This window comes from Macaca fascicularis, chromosome 17 (genome assembly GCF_037993035.2).
Source record: "Macaca fascicularis isolate 582-1 chromosome 17, T2T-MFA8v1.1".
NCBI classification, from domain to species: Eukaryota; Metazoa; Chordata; class Mammalia; order Primates; family Cercopithecidae; genus Macaca; species Macaca fascicularis.
In genome coordinates, this window is record NC_088391.1 from 22355538 (window position 1) to 22376858 (window position 21321).

A 21321-nucleotide genomic window follows, 5' to 3' on the forward strand; every position below is an offset into this window, starting at 1 on the left:
GTTGGGGCGAGGGGTCATAGGATTAAATGGCATTACCCAGGTAGTGAGTATATATAAGAAGTCCAAGGACTGAACCCTAGAGAACTACAATGTTTCTATCCCATGTCAACCAGTCAGTAGATACAGGCTGCCCTGCAAAGTGGGATGAGGTGACTTCCTTTAGGCAAGGCAATTCCTAAAGTGTCTGACAGCTGGGAGCTATCAGCCAGCCACAGCCCCAGTGTCTGGGGAGTAAGTCCTTCACTCCTGATGGGGGATCTGGTGAACACATAACAGTGTCCTCAACATCATTCTTAATTTTTCTTTTACTCATATCCCAAATTCAATCCATCAAGCAAATGTTAGTTCTGTTTTCAATATGCATCCAGAATCTAACCGTTTTTATCACCTGCTCTGCTACCACCTTAGTTCATACCATCATCATATATTGTCTGGATTATTGTTATGTTTTCTGAACTGGTCTGCTGCTTGCACCTTTCTATTGTCTACATGGCAGTTAGATTAAATCGAAGTTAGATTGTTACTCCAGTGCTCTGGCTTCTCCCACTTAAAATTCTAAATTCCTTCCATTGTTTACAAGGCCCTCCACAATCTGGTTCCCATTACATCTTGAATCCTCCTCTTCTCCTTGTTCACACCTCTCCAGGAGCATTGAAACCTTTCAGTCCAGCTTCCCAGTCTCTCTTGGCTTGCCTGTCTGCTAGTGTGACATACTCCCCACTTCATCAGTTCCTCCCCATTCTCTGTTGGCTAGTGTAAAAGGCCAAACAATGTCTGCCATATCAACATTAAATGACTTGATCAAGGTTATCCGATGAGAAAAGTACTACAGAGCTTAGAAAAAGTTCAAGCATTTTGCTTCTACCAATCTCTTTTGTTCTTCCTGTTATATCTTGGTGTAGAAAAATTAATCTGTTTTAAAGTGAAAAAAAGTTAACATTTTTTAAGACTTCCTATTGGTCAAAATTTCTTGAGAAGTTTCATTGTTTGGTGCTTCTCCCCTGCCCATAATTTTGAGTTGACTTCTAGTAAAATGCATTACTCTCACTGCAGCTACACGATGAGATTGAGGTCATGCCACCTCATACGTGTAACTAATGATTTCTTGCTCTTTCTTTCCTATACAGAGCTTTTCATTCTACTATAAAGGAGGATTTGAACAGAAAATGAGTAGGCGAGAAGCTGGTCTTATTTTAGGTGTAAGGTAGGTGTGCAGCATAAGTATTGTTTTGTTCTGTGACCAAGCTTATCTTTAAAAAAGAGAAAATGTTACAATAAGGTTATACTTAACATTTAAAATTATGAGTAGGCGGCAGAGGAAAAAGTACCAAATTTTTACATTTTAAAGCCTCAAATCTAAAAGTATCCCACTCCCCTAAAAAAAACAAAACAAAACAAAACAAAAAACAGGCAAAGTTGTGAAGTTCCTTTATTCTTTAACAAGGATCTATAATTGAATACTAATGTTTCAGTTAATCAAAATATCCCTTTTTGTGACATTCTTTCTGGACTCAGTTTTATAATTCGATATGTATCATTTTTAAAAATTCTAATGCAGGATATGTTTCATAGTTCTTTTCTGCTTCTGCATTGTGACATCAAGCATATTTATTGTACTTGTTTCACCTTAGTATCCTTTTATTGTCTAACTTTGGACAATATGAGAGAAAATTAATGATATATGATTGCTGTGTGATATCATTTAACATTTAATGTTAAGAATATTTTCCCCTATGATATTCATTTGTTTACCATATATTCCCTTAGAGCCCACTCTCAAGTTTTTGTGGGAATTGGTCACAGTATGTCAGGTACAACAAATCTTCTGATGATATAATCAACACAATTAAGCAAATTAGATAATAAAGTCCTATATTGACAAAACATTTTTGATATATTGTAAATTTTTTAAAATTTAAAGATTTTTTTAAAAAGCCAAAACATTTTATTATTTTTTATGACCTAGCAGAAAAAACAAGAGAGTTGGGAGGAGGAACACAGTTTAGCTTGGCGCTTTATTTAAGAGATCTCCTCTCTTCTTAGATGAGATCTCTCCTTATCAGACAATAGAAAATAGAAAATCATTTTAAGCATGAAAGTCAGATTAGGAAGTTAGCTATACTGCCAACTATTTCTTGCTTAATATCATTCAGAATGGCATTGTTATTTTTCCTGAACTTTTATTGGGCTCCCAAAATACCCTGTTAATGATCTTGAAATCTGAGTATGAAACACATTATAAAACCAAGTACAAAGGTTTTTGAGGATATCCTTTAATATTATGCAGGGCACTTATGTTGTTAGGACAGACAGGAATTGCCTATATTTTTACACTCTCTTAAGATATGTTTATAAAGTTTTATCCCATAGAACTGAAAGCTGTATAAAATTCACTTGGAAGATTCAGTGATTAGGAGCACAGACTCTGGTGATATCAAGTAGATCTGGGTGCAAATACCAGTTTACCACCTGCTAAATGGGTGACCCCAGTTTCATCATCTGAAAAATAGAGATAATAGGTTAGTTTTAACTGCATGAGGTTGCCATGAAGATTAAATTATATAATATATGTGAACTTCTTTTTTTGGAAGTTTGTTTTTTTCTTTTTTAAACTTTTAGGTTCAGGGTTACATGTGCAGGTTTATTATTAAAGATAAACTCGTCACGGGTTTGTTGTATAGATTATTTTGTCACCCAAGTACTAAGCCTAGTACCCAATAGTTATTTTTTCTGCTCCTCTCTCACCTCCTACCCTCCACCCTCAGGTAAGCCTCAGTGTCTGTTTTTCCCCTCTTACCATTTAGCTCCCACATATAAGTGAGAACATGTGATATTTGGTTTTCTGTGTCTGCATTAGTTTGCTGAGGATAATGGCCTCCAGTTCACCCATGTTCCTGCAGAGCCCATGATCTCATTATTTGTTGTGACTGCATAGTATTCCATGGTGTATATGTACCACATTTTCTTTATCCTGTCTACCACTGATGGGCATTTAGGTTGATTCCTTATCTTTGCTATTGTAAATAGTGCCACAGTGAACATGTGTCTGCAACACATGGTACTTACTAACTACTCAACAAATGTTAGCCAAGCAAAGCAGATTCTTCCCCTGATTCTGTCGCTTAGGCATTGCCCTGTATGATCTTGGTCAAGCATTTTTGTTTTGTTTTGTTTTTAGCTTTTCTATACTTTGACTTCTTCATTTTTGAATTGAGATTAATAATATTCTGCATTGTGGGAACAATATAAGAATGATATGATGATACCTTTGTATATAATACCTACCAAATATCAGGTGCTGAAAAAAATTTGGCTCCTGTTTCTTTCCATGTCTGTCACGAATGCAGAAGCTAGACATTTGCCCTAACACATTAAGTGGAAAGGTGAATAAAACTTATCTGCTTTCATCTAGCCCTTTCTTTTCAGTCAGGCAATGTTGATTATGACAAGATGATTTAAGATGCGAGTATATTGCTATGGTTCCATTTTCTGTGATCCTTGATTCTCAGCTATGTAGACTCTGTAACAGGCAGGTGAAGGTGAAACGGAGCTGATCCTTTGGGTCACCTATTTTCAGAATGCTCTGTGTGTACTAGATGATTCTGTACATTCTGACATATTACATATAATGAGAATTGTTTATTGAAATGCATATTTGAGTCTTTGCCTTATGTTTTTCCTTGCAAGAGAGTAGTGTCCTGCACTATAACTGATGTCTGTAACAAAAAGCCTGAATTATTTTACAAAGCTGCCCAGGAAAATTGTTTTTATACCTGGTATAGTAAGTCCTCACTTAGTATCACCCATGGGTTCTTGTAAACTGTGACTTTAAACAAAATGACTATAATGAAACCAATTTTTTTTTCCATCTATGTTACAAAGAAAGGATGTTGAAGGAAATGACATTATTCAGGGACCTGCCATACATTATTGTGCTTAAAATCACAGTTTTTAAGAACCTATCAACAACATTGTATATTGTCTGAAATGATGCACATTTATGTTTTTTTTTTTTTTCCCGAGACGGAGTCTTGCTCTGTCGCCCCGGCTGGGGTGCACTGGCACGATGTCTGCTCACTGCAAGCTCCGTCTCCCGGGTTCACGCCATTCTCCTGCCTCAGTCTCCCAAGTAGCTGGGACTATAGGCGCCCGCCACCACGCCCGGCTAATTTTTTGTATTTTTAGTAGAGTTTCATGTTAGCAGGATGGTCTCCATCTCCTGACCTTGTGATCCACCCGCCTCGGCCTCCCAAAGTGCTGGAATTACAGGCGTGAGCCACCACGCCCAGTGCATTTAAGATTTCTAAGCTTTCTAAAAACTTTTGTGGAACTCTGTTTATATAAACTATATTAATCCATTCTCACACTGCTATGAAGAAATACCCAAGACTGGGTAATTTATAAGGAAAAAGAGGTTTAATGGACTCATAGTTCCACATAGCTGGGGAGGCCTCAGTTATGGCAGAAGGCAAGGAGGAGCAAAGGCACATCTTACATAGTGGCAGCAGGCAAGAGAGCATGTGCAGGGGAATTGCCCTTTATAAAATCATCAGATCTTGTGCGACTTAGTCACTATCATGAGAACAGCACAGGAAAAACCAGCCGCCGTCATTTGGTTACCTCCCACCGGTTCCCCTACCATGACATGCAGGGATTATCGGAGTTATAATTCAAGATGAGATTTGGGTGGAGACAGAGCCAAACCATATCACTATATGTTACTCAGAAGCTCAGTCGTGAAAAAAAAAGACGAAACCAAAACTGCTCCATTTGCTACAAGGTCCAAGAACACCACTCCACATATCCCCACTGCCAGCCAGGTGCATTCTAGGGAGCCGTTTGAAATCTCTGGTCTGGGTAACATCATATTTAAAGTTAAATTTTCAGCTTCATAATGAAGTTGTGTATACTGGAGGTATATCATCATAGCTACATTTAATTTTTTTTTTTTTTTTTTGAGACGGAGTCTTGCTCTGCCGCCCGGGCTGGAGTGCAGTGGCCGGATCTCAGCTCACTGCAAGCTCTGCCTCCCGGGTTCACGCCATTCTCCTGCCTCAGCCTCCCGAGTAGCTGGGACTACGGGCGCCCGCCACCTCGCCCGGCTAGTTTTTTGTATTTTTTTTTTTTAGTAGAGACGGGGTTTCACCGTGTTAGCCAGGATGGTCTTGATCTCCTGACCTCGTGATCCGCCCGCCTCGGCCTCCCAAAGTGCTGGGATTACAGGCTTCAGCCACCGCGCCCAGCCTAATTTTTATACTAAACTTAAAAACTAGGCCTCTCTCATGTTGTTTAATCCTTACAGCAACAAGCATGTATTAATATTAAAATGTATTAAGGTCCAAGAGACTTAATACAATAATAACTAAAAGGAAATAAACACTGCCCGCAAAGCAGAATAGGTCTCATTTCCCAAGCTCACCATTAGGAGTTTGATCATTATTATCTTAAAGGCAGAGTGTTTTGAATGCCATACTTGTGCATATGAACTTTCCTTCCTTGTGTTTACTTTAGTTCAGTGGTTGGTGTACCTCAGTATGCATAATACTTTATGGAATTTTATGTGCAAAACCATGTGGACTGATTTCCATAGCATTGTACTTGATTATCAAGGAAATTTGACAGAGACGTATATATGTGTGTGTGTGTGTGTGTTGTGTATATGAAATTTGAGTTTTACTGAACTTTGATCTTCATTATTTAGAGGGCCACATGGTGATGAGCTTTATGAAATAAGGTTTTTAGAGCTACCCCTTTTTTACTTTAAAATTATTTGCATAGTAATCCTTTATAATGTTAGTATTTACTAATATGGAGTATTCTTTTCAGGAGTTTACCTTTTATAGTCATTTTTGGAGGGTGATGTAAAATGCATTAATAAGCACCTGCATTGTATGCAATCCTAAGTTCTGTTTTAAGAAACAAATCATAGCTTCAGCCCTAAAGTTATTTAGAATCTACCTAACACGACATGCCAAATACATACAGAACAGCTAGAAAACATGAATAATAAAGGCAAGACGTGCTACAGAGCACCTGTGTAGCAAAAAAAAAAAGGAGGTGATAAATGTAGATTAGCCACAGAACTCGAAATCATTGAACTATAATATTTCAATGTAATATGTTTTTTATTTCTTAATAGGCAGTTAAACAGTGTAGTGTTCATACATCTGGTATGATGTTTAACAGTTACTTTCTCAAAATTCAGTAGTCTTTTAACCAGACAATGTTTAATTGTCTATCTGGGAGATACCCACAAGCCAAAAAGTAAGTTTAGAATGCTGCCTGAAAGACGTAGGTAAACAGCCAAAAGGAATACTCTTAAGTCCTTCTAGGAAAATATTTAATTCATTTTACTCATGGAAGACTATGTTATGTGCTTACTCAGCAATTCATAGTGCATTTTAATGTGCTTGGTGATCTGTCACTTACCCACGGATTAGAGGTAGCAAGTAACTAGCAAGGAACTTCCAAAGACTAGAACAATAGCAGAATCAAGGATTGACCAGTAACAGCATGGGGGAGGCACTGTTCAAAATGGAACTTAAACGAATAACATTCTAGGTCTATTTAGTAGGAGGACAAGCAAACATCTGCAGACCTTGAGAGTTTTATCGGTGGTAATGACAATGCTGCGAGCCATCCAAGAAATGTTAAATTAGGTTATTCACACTTTATTTTCCAAACACAGGAGATATCTAATACATTCTCATAAGCATCCTTTATTTTCATGTGTGCTAGGTTATGTTAATCTTTTTACTTATATTATCTAATTTATCTTTAAAATAAACCTGGGAGGTAGTAGGTTTTATTACATGTATGCTACATTTGAGAAAATTGCAACTCAGTTTAAGCAAAACAAACTTTCACAGCTAATAAATAGTAGAATCTGTACATGCTTTTAACTGTTATGTTGTGGTTCATCCATGCAAATTAAATTATTTTGAGCTTTACAATAATTGCCCTGTGCTTTAAGTCAACTATTATTATCCCCATTTGAGACTCAAAAAAGTTAAGTAGCTTAAACAAGATAGTATAGCTATTAAGTAGCAGTAGTAGGATTTTGTTGTTGTTAGTGTTAATTTTTTTTCCTTGCCTAGAAAATGTACTAATGAGCAACATTTCCAATACTGGATAAATTGGGTTCTACCCAAATAATTTTAGGATTATTTAATTATCTACTTTAATTTTTGTTTACTGCATAGGCTTTAACAGCCAAGCTTTTCCTGTGGGTTTTTTCCCACAAAGCTAAACAACTATGAGATATAAAGAGTTTTGAGATCCTTTGTAAAGATAAAAGATAACTATAATGAAGCACTTGCTACATTCCAGGTACTGTTTTAACACTTCGTAGGCATTAACTCATTTAATCCTTGTAGTTGCTCTAGCCCTGTTTTACAATGAGGAAACTGAAGCACCAGGAAGATAAAAATTTGATCAAGTTTACCCAATCTTAAATATCAATGCTGGGATTAAAATCCAGCAGTGGGTCAGGCACGGTGGCTCACACCTTTAATCCTAGCACTTTGGGAGGCCGAGTTGCGCAGATCACGAGGTCAGGAGTTCGAGACCAGCCTGGACAACATGATAAAACCCCATCTCTACTAAAATACAAAAATTAGCCGGGTGGGGTGGTGCGCATCTGTAATCTCAGCTACTCGGGAGGCTGAGGCAGGAGAATTGCTTGAACCCGGGAGGCGGAGGTTGCAGTGAGCTGAGATCATGCAACTGCACTCCAGCCTGGGTGACAGAGCAAGACTCCTTCTCAGAGGGTGGGGGCGTGGGGAAAGTCCAGCAGTGTACCTCTGGAATCCAAATACTTTTCTACTATACCATATATACTGCCTTCCCCCCAAATAACTTAGAAGCGTAAGTTTTCAAACTTACAGTGTTGTCTGCAGATGCTGACTCCCCTAACCTATATATTGTTTTGTTTTTTAAATTGAGAATAAGGACTGGCATTACAAAGGACTAAAGAAAAACACATGTAACATTGAATCAATGATTTATTTTGATGGTTAGTAGAATTAAGTGGAAAGCTGTAATTTCATATTTGTCCACAAGATGGTGAAATTCTCATTAAGTTTTAGTTTCTTGAAACCCATATAAACCGTTAATTTATAATCTGTATTTGTCACTATTTATTATAAGCACTTTAATTTCTTTTTACAGCCCATCTGCTGGCAAGGCTAGGATTAGAACAGCTCATAAGAGAATCATGATTTTGAATCACCCAGATAAAGGTAAGTAGAATTCCTGTTTTTCATAACATGTATATCAAAATATGCTGTGAATTCCTTTCAGATTACTTAAAGTCATTATAAATGATATGTAGTTGAGATGGAAGTTTGTGTGCCACATGTATTGTGATTTTTTTTTTCTCATAGAAGAGCATTTAGATTGGAGTGATTCACACAAGTAGATTTATATTATCTGTTTTCAAGAACTTAGTTGCTGGTTTTTATATATGACTTCCCGAACCCATGTGATGCACCTACCATTTTGATCAAGAAAAATAAAAAACATGAGTTATGAACTGATTTGGGCATAACAAGTTATATTTATTTAACCTTAAATGTAAAAGCACAAGAGTTAGAGGATTTCCTCCAAATCTGTGAATGTAATATGTCATAGATGATTCTGAATTTCTTAATTTTATTCTGGAAGACTCTGAGGCCGAGCCATTTGTTTTTAACTGGCCAGGTTTTTAATGTAAATTTATCTTACAGAAAGACAATTATTATAACTTTAACTACACTACAGCTGCTTGAGAGAGAAAGCCCATATGTTCATTGCTGTTTCTGCTTTAAAATAACAGATGGTAGAAAGTTACACTGTATTTCAGAAGTCAAAGGGGGGTGAGGGAGGAGAGTGAAGGGTTTTTTGGATTCTTATTTACAGACTTTCAGTTTTCTAATTATTTCAAAAAAAAAATTAAAAACAAATTTTGGATTACTCTCCATCCTAACCAATACCAAAATAAGGCATTCCTTTTCAGCTTTCTCACTTAATTACTTACCATAAAAATTCTTTTCGCTGAGCATCATCTCTGTTGGTTTTTGCACTTACTGTTCTTTAGTGTGAATAAACATGAGAATAAACTTTGAAAAGAGGTTTTGCTAAAAATTTCTAAACAGTTTCAACAGTTACTGAAAGATTCACTCGGTTAATTTACTTTGCATTGTGGGCTTTTGGAGTAATTGGCTAAGAAAGAAATGTGTTGAAGTGCCTCCTTGAAGCCCTCTGTTTCCTAAACAGTCCCTGTTCCTTCCAGGGCAAGTGAATACCCTTCTCTGATTGACTGCAGTAGGGTCAAGCACTCCTGTCTGTCTTTCCGATGATTGACAAGTTGTTGATTGTGCCCACTGGCAAGGAACCAAGTTCTAAAATGTATCTAACAATATGTATTTTTAGATAATTGTAGTAAAAAAGAAAATGTTTGTCTATCTTATGAGCCAGTAGTATTTAAAGAATTACTTGATTTATTTTGAGATGGTATATTTATTCGAGGTGGGATTGTTGACTGTAGTGGGCTTACTAATATCCTTTAGTCTGGCCCTGTGTGGGTAGCTGGGTGTGAAAGAATGGACTTGGGAGCGAGAGGTCAGTATTTTTCTTTGGCTTCTACCTTCTAGCCAGCATTGTGGCCTCGAATACTCCTTTAACTCCAAATATGAGTTTTATTTCTAAAGTCATTTTTATTTGCATTATTTAATAACCTTTTATGCCTGTTCAATTAATGCAGAGGCTGTACCCTATGTTTCTGTTCAGATCAGATTTTTAACATGAGAAAAATGCCTTTTTTTTTTTTTTTGGATTGTTGTACCTTCTTAAGAATATATTGACAACTGTGGACCTTTTTTCCATATAACTGCTCATTCACCCAAAATTTAAAAACATTTGGAGTTTCAGAAAGTTCATGCACTTCCTAAAACCCATCCATATAGTCACAGTTAGGAACTCCTGCTCTAGCAGAAGTGTAGTGTGATAGGAATGTTGGAACTTCTGTCTTTGATGGAGTTGGGAGATGATAGCTCATAAACCTGAAAATTATCTTTTGAGAAGGAAGATTGGTTTGTTTTCAATGGGAAGACAACAGATTTTCAAAAATGCCTCATTGCCTTTGGAAAGAGAAATCCAAGAGTATTTGGGGAAGTATGAGAATGGGCAGCTCTTAATTTTGTTTCTTCTTCTTAGAATCCTTCAACATACTTACTTGGGCCAGGTCACCACTGGGTATTATAGGTAGTTGGAAATACTTAAATCTCATTTCTAGTGCTTCTGAATTCATGAATATGTTTCCCCACCCCACCCCCAAGTAACTTTTTGGTTGGTTTTGCTACCAGCTGATAGGACAAGTTTGGAATTTCACATGTGTGACCGACTATAATTTGTTACACATTTCATTATCAGCTGTGCAAAGAAAGTGACACCAGAAAATTGGGTGTGGGAAATGGCTGAAAATAAATCTTTGTAATTAGTTTTAAATAAGCATTCAGATGTATTTTGGTAAAAAGGAAATTTTTCTTTTTCAATGTAGTGAGATAAAAAATTGATGTAGTAAAAACATCTCAGGTCCTTGATCTAATGCTTTCAAGGCTAATATCTTTTAGACTGCTTTTCTTAAATTGATGAAGAAAGAGGTTGGTGGTTATGAAATGAGTGGTTTTACAGTAATGCATAGTGAATATAGAAGGGGAGAGGACAGATTGCTCAGAGATTTCTTATAGGCTGTCTAATGCAGTCTTAATCAATGTGTATTCTGCCTATTCTTGCCAGGCCAGTTTGTGCAAGTTAAAAACAGAAATCAGAAGTAAACATTTAGAAAGCTTTATAACATCACCATGATACCCAAATGTGTGATACTTTCATACTGTGTAAAAGTATCGGTCCACTACAGATTGGAAATGTTTAAAACGTTTAAAAAGTACTCCTTTGCTGTAGCTTGAGAGGTGCTGATCTAATCAATGCTGCCTCCTAAATCTGGACTTTCTGCTCTGTCCCGGGGAAAATGTCCTTTTAGCTCTCCTTCAAGACTTTTAGTGATTAAGAGCTTCCTGTTCACAAGGCAGCTTGCTCTACTGGTGAACAGCTCTAACTACTAGAAAGTTCTTTCTTGTATTTAGATGAAATCTGTCTGCCTGCAGTGGGGAGATTCTCAACCTTTTCCCACTCATATGCCTTTCAATAAACACACAGTATTCTCACACTTCCTTATTAGAGTGTTTAAGTCAAAATTAAATTAAATATTGGGATTAAAAACAAGTCAAAGTAATTATGCTGTTGAATGGATTTTCTCTAATTACTCTCACTATAAAAGAAGCTAATTTTTGTTTGAAGTCCTGGTAATAATATATTATAATTTCTTACAGTGCATGACATTAAAAACGTGTTCTAAATATTTAGAAAAAGAAAGAGGTGATCACCAAGAGTCAACATGGATTCACTAAGAAAAGGCGATGCCTAATGAGCTTGTTTTTTTTTTTTTTTTTTGATAGATTTAGTAGACTCTTTGTTTTGGAGCATTCATCTTTTCCCTTCATTTCAACATTTTAGATTTAAACCTTTGTGTTAACTAATTTTTTTGGTGAAGAGATAATTTGGTTTTAATCATGCATTGATTTTCCTTGATAAATGCTGAGATCCTTAAAAGTAAAGAACATAGCTTATTCTTCATAACTTATGGCTGACACATCATAAACTCTAAATTCATAATTTTTTTTGGTGAGTAAATGAATAAACAAATAGATAAAAACAAGGCAAACAATCGGTAGGTAAAACAGAATTGGGAGTGATAACTAATATATTAAATAATTTCTTAGATTAGATTGACAGGAAACAACCTGACACTGATCTTCCATTTATTCAAAAATTATTTATTTAGCACCTACTATGTGGCAGGCATTGTGCTAAATCTTAAGACAACTTCAACAAGACAGTTAGATCTCTGTCCCCATGGCAGCATGCATTCTAATGGAGGAGCAGACAAAAAAATAAGTAAACCTATTTCAAGTGGTAGCAAGGCAATAAAAAGTATGAGCTAAGATATAAAACGTAGGAGAGAGGCAACTTTACATAGGATGACTGGGAAAACCTCTGTGAGGACACTTAGGATGAGAAAGAGCTAGCTGTGTGAAAAGTGGTAAAGAAAGTAAAGGGGCTTAACGTGCAAAGCCTCTGAGGGAGGAAAGAATTTAGTGTGCTGAAAGACCTGAAGGAAAATTAGTGTGATAGAAATATAATAGGCAAGAGGAAAGATAGCATGAGGTAAAGTGGTAACCAGATTTTTGAAACTAGATATGTATTATGATAATGAAATACTGTAAGTTCTATATAAGATTTCAACTTCGTTCTAAATGCAAAGGGAAGTTACTGTCAGCTTTTAAGCACTAGAGTGATACAATTCAGTATACTTTTTAAGAGGTCGTTTTCCTTTCATCCTCAAACTCCACTTTTTAAATTTTTAAGTATACTTTTTATTGAAGTATAATATATGGGCAGAAAAGTGCACAAATCATAACTGTATTCCTTTTTCACTTTGCCAACCTTTTCTCTGATGGTGTAAAAATATTGGTGGGTAAAACTGGTGGTGTCTTAACATTAGTCAAGGCAGTGACACCAATCTGTCCATATATGCATATGGGAAAAATGAATCATGTGATGCCATATGCAAAATTAATTCTTAATGGATTATAACCTGTTAAAAGAAAAACTTCAGACAAATTTAGCAGAGTTTATTTGAGCAAGGAATGATTCATGAATTGGGCAGCACTCAGAACCAGAAAAGGTTCAGAGGACTCCCTTAACAGCATGAGCAGCAAGCTTTCATAGGCCAGATACAAAAGCAAAGCGGAGAATCACCTGATTGGCTTCAGCTAGGCATCTGCCTTATTTGGCATGGACATGGTATGGTGAAGCATTTGCCTTGTTTGAGCATGGTGTGATGAGTTGGCTGCTTGTGATCAGCTGAAACTGTGTGTGTGTTATACTTCTAAGTTGGGTTTCAGTTTGTGTAAGCACTAAGTTCGGTTGTAGTTCATTATGTAGGAACCAAGTACAGAGACACAGAGACAGCCCCAGGCTGATGACATCCTGCTTATTTAATTTAACAAACCTAAATGTGAAAGGTAAAACAAACTTCCATATTAAAAAAAACACAGGCAAAGATTTCCTATACAGGGCATAAATTAAAGGGGAAAATTTTGCCTCTGTTTGTGAAAAAAATTAACTGTTTATTTTGCCCTTTTTTGAAAGTTGATAAATATTGTTATCAAGAAACTCTGGCCTCTTAAAAAGAAATTGGGCAGCATTCTTTACTTTCTGAGTATTTGTGTAAGATTAGTGTTATTTCTTTTCTTTTTTTTTTTTTTTTGAGACGGAGTCTCACGCTGTTGCCCAGGCTGGAGTGCAGTGGCGCGATCTCGGCTCACTGCAAGCTCCGCCTCCCGGGTTCACGCCATTCTCCTGCCTCAGCCTCCTGAGTAGCTGGGACTACAGGCGCCCGCCACCGCGCCCGGCTGATTTTTTGTATTTTTAGTAGAGACGGGGTTTCACTGTGGTCTCGATCTCCTGACCTTGTGATCCGCCCGCCTCGGCCTCCCAAAGTGCTGGGATTACAGGCTTGAGCCACCGCGCCCGGCCGATTAGTGTTATTTCTTTTCTTTTTTTTTTTTTTTCTGATATGGAGTCTTGCTTTGTCGCCCAGGCTGGAGTGCAGTGGCACAATCTTGGCTCACTGCAAGCTCCGCCTCCCGGGTTCTCGCCATTCTCCTGCCACAGCTTCCTGAGTAGCTGGGACTACAGGCGCCCGCCACCATGCCTGGCTAATGTTTTTGTATTTTTAGTGGAGACGGGGTTTCACTGTGTGAGCCAGTATGGTCTCGATCTCCTGACCTCCTGATCCACCCGCCTTGGCCTCCCATTAATCTTATTTCTAAGTATTTGTAAGAGTTCACAAATGAAGCCATCTGGGCTTGGAGACTTCTTTGTGGGAAGGTTTAAAATTACTGATTCAATTTATTTATTTTATTTTTATTTCTTCTTCTTTTTTTTTTTTTTTGAGATGGAATCTTCCTCTGTTGCCCAGGCTGGAGTGCAGTGGCACGATCTCTGCTCACTGCAACCTCCACCTCCTGAGTTCAAGTGATTGTCCTGCCTCAGCCTCCCGAGTAGCTGGGTCTACAGGTGTGTGCCACCAAGCCCGGCTAATTTTTGTAGATTTAGTTGAGATGGCATTTCACCATGTTGGCCAGGCTGGTCATGAACTCCTGACCTCAAGTGTTCCGCCTGCCTTGGCCTCTCAAAGTGCTGGGATTATAGGCGTGAGCCACTGCACCAGGCCAATTCAGTTCATTTAAAAGATACACATTTCTTTCACATCTTTCATTTCTCCCTAATATCGTTTTTGTTAGGTTTTTTTCTTAGGAATTTGTTCATTTCCCCTAAAATTTCAGGTCTATTGTTACAAGTCAGTTCATAGTATCTTCTTATTACCTTGGTAATGTTTGTAATTACAGAGTTAAGCCACATTTTTATTCCCAATATTAGTAATTTATTTATATCATCTCTTATTTTATTGATCTCTATTTATAAAATAAATTTTTGCATCATTATTATTTCATTCCTTCCACTATCTTTGGGTTTAATTTGCTGTTCTTTTTCTAATTTTTTGAAATGAATATTCAGATCACTGGTTTCAGCTGTCATTCAGTTCAAAATACTATAATTTTCATTATGATTTCTTTCTTTGACCTGTGTGTTATTTGACATGCATTCCCTCATTTTTGAACAATAGAGGATTTTGTAGTTATCTCTATAGTATTGATTTCTAGCTTAATTCCATTTGGGAAGAGAACATACTCTGATTTCAGTGATCTAGCATATCGTCAATTTTGGGAAAAATTTGTGATCACTTGAACAGAGTGTGTATTCTGCAGTTAAGCAGTGTTCTAGATATGTGAGTAAAGTTTGTTGACTGTATTGTTGAGAACTTCTTCATTCTTACTATTTCATGTCTGCCTACTCCATTATCTGTTAAGATAGGGGTAAAACCTCCTACAGTGATTGTGGATTTGTCTGTTTCTTCATTTAGATTTTTGTTTGTTTATGGTGAAAAGGATTTTGGGGGCAAATGATTTAGGATTGTTATATATTACATATGGATTTCTCCCTTGTTTTAAATATCTCTCTTTGTTTATAGTAGTGCTTTTTGCCATAAAGCCTACCTTATCGAAAATATGTATAGCTGTACCAGCTTTCCTTTGGTTAGTGTTTACCTGGTATGTCTTTTTTCCATCTTTTTATTTTCAGCCTTTTTGTATTTCTCTTGTTGGTTTGTCTCTTCCAAGCAGCATGCAGTTTTCCTTGAATGTGACAATTTTAGACTTTTAATGTAACTATTTAGTCCTTTTACATTTAATGTAGTTACTGGTATTTGAATATATACATACACACACGCACATATATATGTTGGCTGTGTGTGTGTGTATGTGTGTGTGTGTTGTGTGTGTGTGTATATATATTTATGTATAAAACATGTTACTTTTGGTTTTCTATTTGACTCACCTATATTCCTTTTTCTATTCCTTGACTTTTAGTTGGTTCAGTTTTTTTAAAATTTTATAATTTTTTCTTTAATAACTTGATAGATACCTTTTTTAAAAAGACAATTTATTTTGAGAGGCCTGGGCAAGAGGATTGATTGGACTGTGGAATTCAAGACCAGCCTGGGCAACATAGCAAGACCCTTTCTCTAGTAAAATTTTTAAAAAATTATCTGGACATCGTGGCACATGCCATTTGTCCCAGCTACTTGTAACGCTGAGGTGGGAGGATTGCTTAAGCCTGGGAGATGGAGGCTACCGTGAGCTATGATCATGCTACTGTACTCCAGCCTAGGTGACAGAGTGAAACCCTGCCTCAGAGAAAACAAAACAAAACAATTTCTTCAGTGACTGTCCAAAGAATACAGCATACTGGCTGGGCGAGGTGGCTCACACCTATAATCCTGGCACTTTGGGAGGCCGAGGTGGGCAGATCACGAGGTCAGGAGATCGAGACCATCCTGGCTAACACCGTGAAACCCTGTGTCTACCAAAAAAAATACAAACAAAATTAGCTGGACGTGGTGGCGGGTGCCTGTAGTCCCACCTACTCGGGAGGCCGAGGCAGGAGAATGATGTGAACCCGGGAGGTGGAGCTTGCAGTGAGCTGAGATTGCTCCACCGCACTCCAGCCTGGGCGACAGACGACGGAGCGAGAATCCATCTCAAAAACCAAAACAAAACAAAACAGAAAAAACTACAGCATACTTTCTTGACTTACTACAGTCTGAAATAAAATATTACTTTGGCCACTTCTCAAGTAATACTGGGACTATTAGTTTTTTCCAGTTCATTGTTCTTTCTTCTACACTGTCTTAACTATCTATTAAGCTCTTAATTTCATTTCTAAAATTGCCAGTTGATTCTTTTTTTATGAAATCCAATTCTCTGTGAAATTCTCTATAATTTTATGTATCTTTCCCGTCTTTCCTCTGTTTTCTTAAATATATTACTCATAGTTATTTGGATTTCAGGACTTCTGTTTGTATGCAAAGTAAATTTTTTAAGTGCCCTACATTTTGTATGAAAGCAACAGTTTTCAAACTTTTTTGTCTCATACCAAAAAAGACTTTATATGGATTCTGTGAGTATTTACAATAATAGAAATTAACACTGAGTAATTGTTTTCTTTTTCTTTGTTTTCGTTGAGACAGGGTCTTGTTCCATTGCCCAGGCTGGAGTGCAGTGGTGTGATCACAGCTCACTTCAGCCTCGGCTTCTCAGACTCAAGCAATCGTCTCACCCCAGCCTCTCAAGTACTTGGGACAATAGGCGTGTGCCAACATACCCAGCTAATTTTTTATTTTTATCTTTGTAGAGATGGAATCTCACTGTGTTGCCCAGGTCCCGAACTCATGGACTCAAGCAGTCCTCCCACGCTGGCCTCTCAAAGTGCTGGGATTACAGGCATGAGCCACTGTGTTGGCCTAAAACTGAGCAAGTTTAAATATATTTACCTATTAATTCATTTTAAAATATTAAACTTGTCATATTATAATCTTTATAAAAATTTGTCTTTTCCACAATAAAATTTGAGAAGACTAATGAGTAAAGTGACATTGTTTTACCTTTTTGCACCTCTCTTTTAATGTCTGGCTTAACAGAAAGTACCCTGATACTTATATCAACCTCTACATTTATTCTCTTGTGATACATTGTTTTGTTTAAATGTATGAAGAAAATACGACTTCACACAAATGAGTAGTTGGGAAAGGAAATAATATTTTATTCATCTTTTCAGATAATTGCAGATATTCTTCATTGCTGCTAAACCAGAACTCAACAAGTGGTAGTTTCTTAAAGATTAGTTGCATTGTGGAACCTGAAACCATGCCAATGAACTTTCAAAGTCTCTTATATTAAAATCCATTGGTCTATCTTTTACTTTGAATTTTCTTTTTTCCCATCTGTGATTTTGTAACATCATTCATTGGTCATTTGGGGAATACTGCTTCACTGAGAGTTACAAATCATCCAAGTGTTGATGTATTTCATTTTATCAGTATTTCTAAAGATGTGGTCCCCACACTGTCAGCAGCTTCCCCTGGGCATTTGTTAGACATGCAAACTCTTGGGTTCTACCCTAGACCTACTTAATCAGAAACCCTGTGGTTGGGGCCCAGCATTTTGTGTTTTACGAAGCCCTCCAGTTGATTCTAATGTACACTAATGTTTGAGAACCACTGCTCTACGGGTTCCAGCCGGGTTTCTGGGGTGTTCAGTGGGGTTCCTATGCCTGGAAGGTTCTGATCTCTAATCACAGTCTCCTTAGCATTTTGAAACTTCCAAAAACTTTACTATGCTTTTCAGAAGCTTCTTGCTTTTTTCAGAAACTTTCTATTTTGCTTCTACCCTGTACAAGTTCAGAATTTGGTATGTACTTAGAGGGAAAAATCAGCTGTGTATCAGGCTCTATTTTCAAGCTTGCCTTTGTCAGTTGAGTTCTAAATCTTTGAGTCTACAGTTTTTGTCTTAGCAGCTTGTGATACCTTGCCTGCCCCAGCAGCAGCCTTCTTGTGTCTTTTGCCCATACTTTTAATTTCTTGCCTTACACCAAGCATCGTCAAATAATCTAAGGGAAAAAGCAATTTCAGAATGTCATTTTACCTCTCTAAGTTTCCTCCCCTTCCGGAATCTTTGGACCCTCAAGTCATGTTTTCTTAGAAGTTTCTCTATAAGACTAGTTCAAGAGGTGGGGTTTTTTAGTAGTGGTTTCATTTTTGTTGTGAATTTTGTCTGGCTTTTTTTAAGTTGCTTTCAATGTGAGCATCTAACGTACTACTCCATCATAACCAAAAACAAAAGTAAAGAAAGTTACTTTTGAGACAGTATGACAAATGAATTGACTAGCCGGTCATCTAGGAGGCTGGTAGGGTAATCTGAGTGAGAAATAATGATGACCTAGTTTAGGATGGAGACAAAGTGAATTTGAGATATGTTTTAGAAATAGAAGCAACAGTTGCTGCCACTTGATTTGACACAGGACATTTAGTATTTCCCCTTGATTTCTGAGTCAAAAAATTAGGTAGATGGTGGAGCTATTTACCGAAATGGGGATGATCTAGAGTGGACAAGTGGATTGTAAACAGGTTTAGGAGAAAAAAAAATATTGTCTTGATGTTAAATGAATTAGTCAGTAGATTGTCCAAGTGGGAATGGAGAATAGGAATTGAATAAATGACTCTAGAGTTCAGAGAAGCAGACTGGACTTAAGAATCATCAACTTAAGATGGTGTTGAAACCAACTTTAAGAGGTCATGAGAAGAGAAAGTAAGGATAGAAATAGGAGGGAAAAAACCGGAACATCCAGGTCTAAGGAACCAAACACGTATAGATCAAGTTAATAAACAGGAAATCATCAAAGGAGACAGAAGGAAAAAAATGTAAGGAGAAAATGATACCATAGAAGCTAAGACAGGAATATATTTAAGGAAACCAAGTGATAAACTGGGCTGGATGCTGCTGTGAGAACCATTAAAATAAGGATAGAGAGGAGGGTCCAGAGTATTTTTTTCCACATTGGAAGACTTTGATGACCTTAAACAGTTTTAATTGGTGCTGGGCTAAGGAGTGAAAAGATACGGAAGTTGAGTTAGCTTATATACACAGCTATTTTGAGAAGTTTTGTGAGGAAGAGAAGGAGAGAAGTGGAATAGTATCTGCAAGAGAGGGATGAGTCATTAAGAGAAAAATTTATATTTTCTGTTTTCTTTTGCTTTTTACTTTTGTTTTTTAATTATAAAAGCTTGAATAGTTTTTAGCCAATGGTAATGATCAACTAGAGAAGGTGATGATTTAGAAGAGATTAAATGTTGGGGGAATAAATATAATGTTTTAAGTCTCAAAAGTCAATTGTATAATTATGGGACAGAGATTTGACAGTGTTTCATGTGGAAAAGAGCCGTAGGACATGCATTTGATCTCAAGGCCTATAAGATTAAATAGCATAAAAGCTGCTAAAATTTTAATGTGGTCCTAAGCTGCATAAAGGACACATAGTATCTTTACTAAAGACCAAATATTACTGCAGTCCTCTGTGTTTATTTGTTATGCATTGATTCAATTAACATTTATCCAGCTGTACTGAGCTAGGCATTTAGATCTTATCTAGAATTTTGTGTCTGTTTCTGGATCCCAGATTTTTTAAGGATACTGACAAATCACATATTCAGAGGAAATTGAATAGGATCATGAAGTGTCTGGAAACAATGTCATATGAGCAATTATTCATTCAACAAAATGTATTGAGTACTTAATGTAAGCCAGATAATGCACTAGATACTGAAGAAGATAACCGAAGGCCTTGCTGTTAGGAATCTTATATTCCACTGTGAGAGACAATAGTAGATAGGTAATTGGTAGTTTAAAAATGGCCGCAGATTCTTCATAGCTCCTCCATCAAGAGGTGGTCTGATTTTTCACCCTTTGTGTTCAGGCTGGCCTTTGTCATTTGCTTTGACCAATAGAATATAGCAAAAAATGACATTATGTGATTTCTGAGCCTAGGCCTCACAAAGCATTGCAGCTTCAGCTCTTACCTTCTTAGATCCTTGAGACCACCAAGTGAAGAAGACGAAGCTGTCCACCTGAAGGATGAAAGACCAAGTAGAGAGAGGCCTAGCTGTCCCAGCTTAAGCCCTAATGAGGCCATCCTGGACCACCCAGCTCAGAAGAACCACCCTGCCAATCCACAGAAAAGTGAGAAATAAAAAGAACATTGTTGCTTTTAGCCACTAAGTTTTGGGGTGGTTTGTTATGCAGAAAAGGCTGATATAAAAAATGCCCATGATGTCATGGATCATAAGCGCTTTGAAGAAAAAGCAGAGCATGAGATAGAGAATGGCAGCTGGAGGGGAGGCGGATGCTGATTTACTTATAGCCTTCTTAGAAATTCTGTCTAAGGGGATAATATTTGAGCAGAGACCTAAGGCAGTAAGTCATGCAAAATGAAGAAAGAGTATTTCAGGCTGAAGAAACACCAAGTGCATAGGTCCTGAAATGAGAGCATATGGTTTGTTTCTGGAATTATAAGCAGATCAGCTGGAGCATTAGCAAGCAAAGGGGAGAGTGGTAGGAAATACAATTGGAGAGGAAGCCCAAGGCTAAATGATGGAGTGGCTTGCAAGCCGTACTACAAACTGCAGGTTTTATTTTTAGGTATTATGGGAATGCTCTTACCTGTTTTGCAATATTAGGAACACTATTTTGGCAGCTATGAAGCAAACAGGGAGTCAAGAGTGGAAGCAAGGAAGTCACTAGAGAAAATTGTAGTAATCCAAGAGAATGATACTGTTTTGGATGAGGGTTGTTGTAGTAGAGGAGGTCAGGGGGAAAAAAAAAAGGGGGTCTAGGCCAGGCACGGTGGCTCATGCCTGTAGTCCCAGCACTTTGGGAGGCCAAGGCAGGCAGATCACCTGAGGTTGGGAGTTCGAGACCAGCCTGACCAACATGGAGAAACCCCATCTCTACTAAAAATACAAAATTAGCTGGGTGTGGTGGTGCATGCCTGTAATCCCAGCTACTCGGGAAGCTAATCCCAGCTACTTGGGAGGCTGAGGCAGGAGTATCACTTTAACCCGGGAGGCGGAGGTTGTGGTGAGCCAAGATCTAGCCTTTGCACTCCAGCCTGGGCAACAAGAGCGAAACTGTTTCAAACAAAAAGGTCTAATTCCAGATATATTTTGAAGGAATACCCAACAAAGCTTATGAATCAAGGGTAAGA

General features: G+C 37.4%; 1 protein-coding gene across 10 annotated transcripts in view; it reads left to right on the plus strand.

The window, feature by feature from the left end:
- The window catches only part of DNAJC15 (DnaJ heat shock protein family (Hsp40) member C15), a 93862-nt gene that overhangs the window by 55947 nt on the left and 16594 nt on the right, over positions 1-21321 (plus strand). For 3 of the 10 annotated variants that reach the window (XM_065533183.2, XM_065533182.2, XM_045377038.3), the window contains 3 exons: positions 1128-1204; positions 8170-8240; positions 20106-20297. In XM_065533183.2, coding sequence (XP_065389255.1) covers positions 1167-1204; positions 8170-8240; positions 20106-20297 — 301 coding nt within the window. In that variant the 5' untranslated portion in view covers positions 1128-1166. Of the gene's footprint in view, positions 1-1127; positions 1205-8169; positions 8241-16917; positions 18958-20105; positions 20298-21321 lie in introns of those variants that run through there. The other 7 variants (XM_074021926.1, XM_074021925.1, XR_012426896.1 and 4 more) reach the window with 6 other exon arrangements.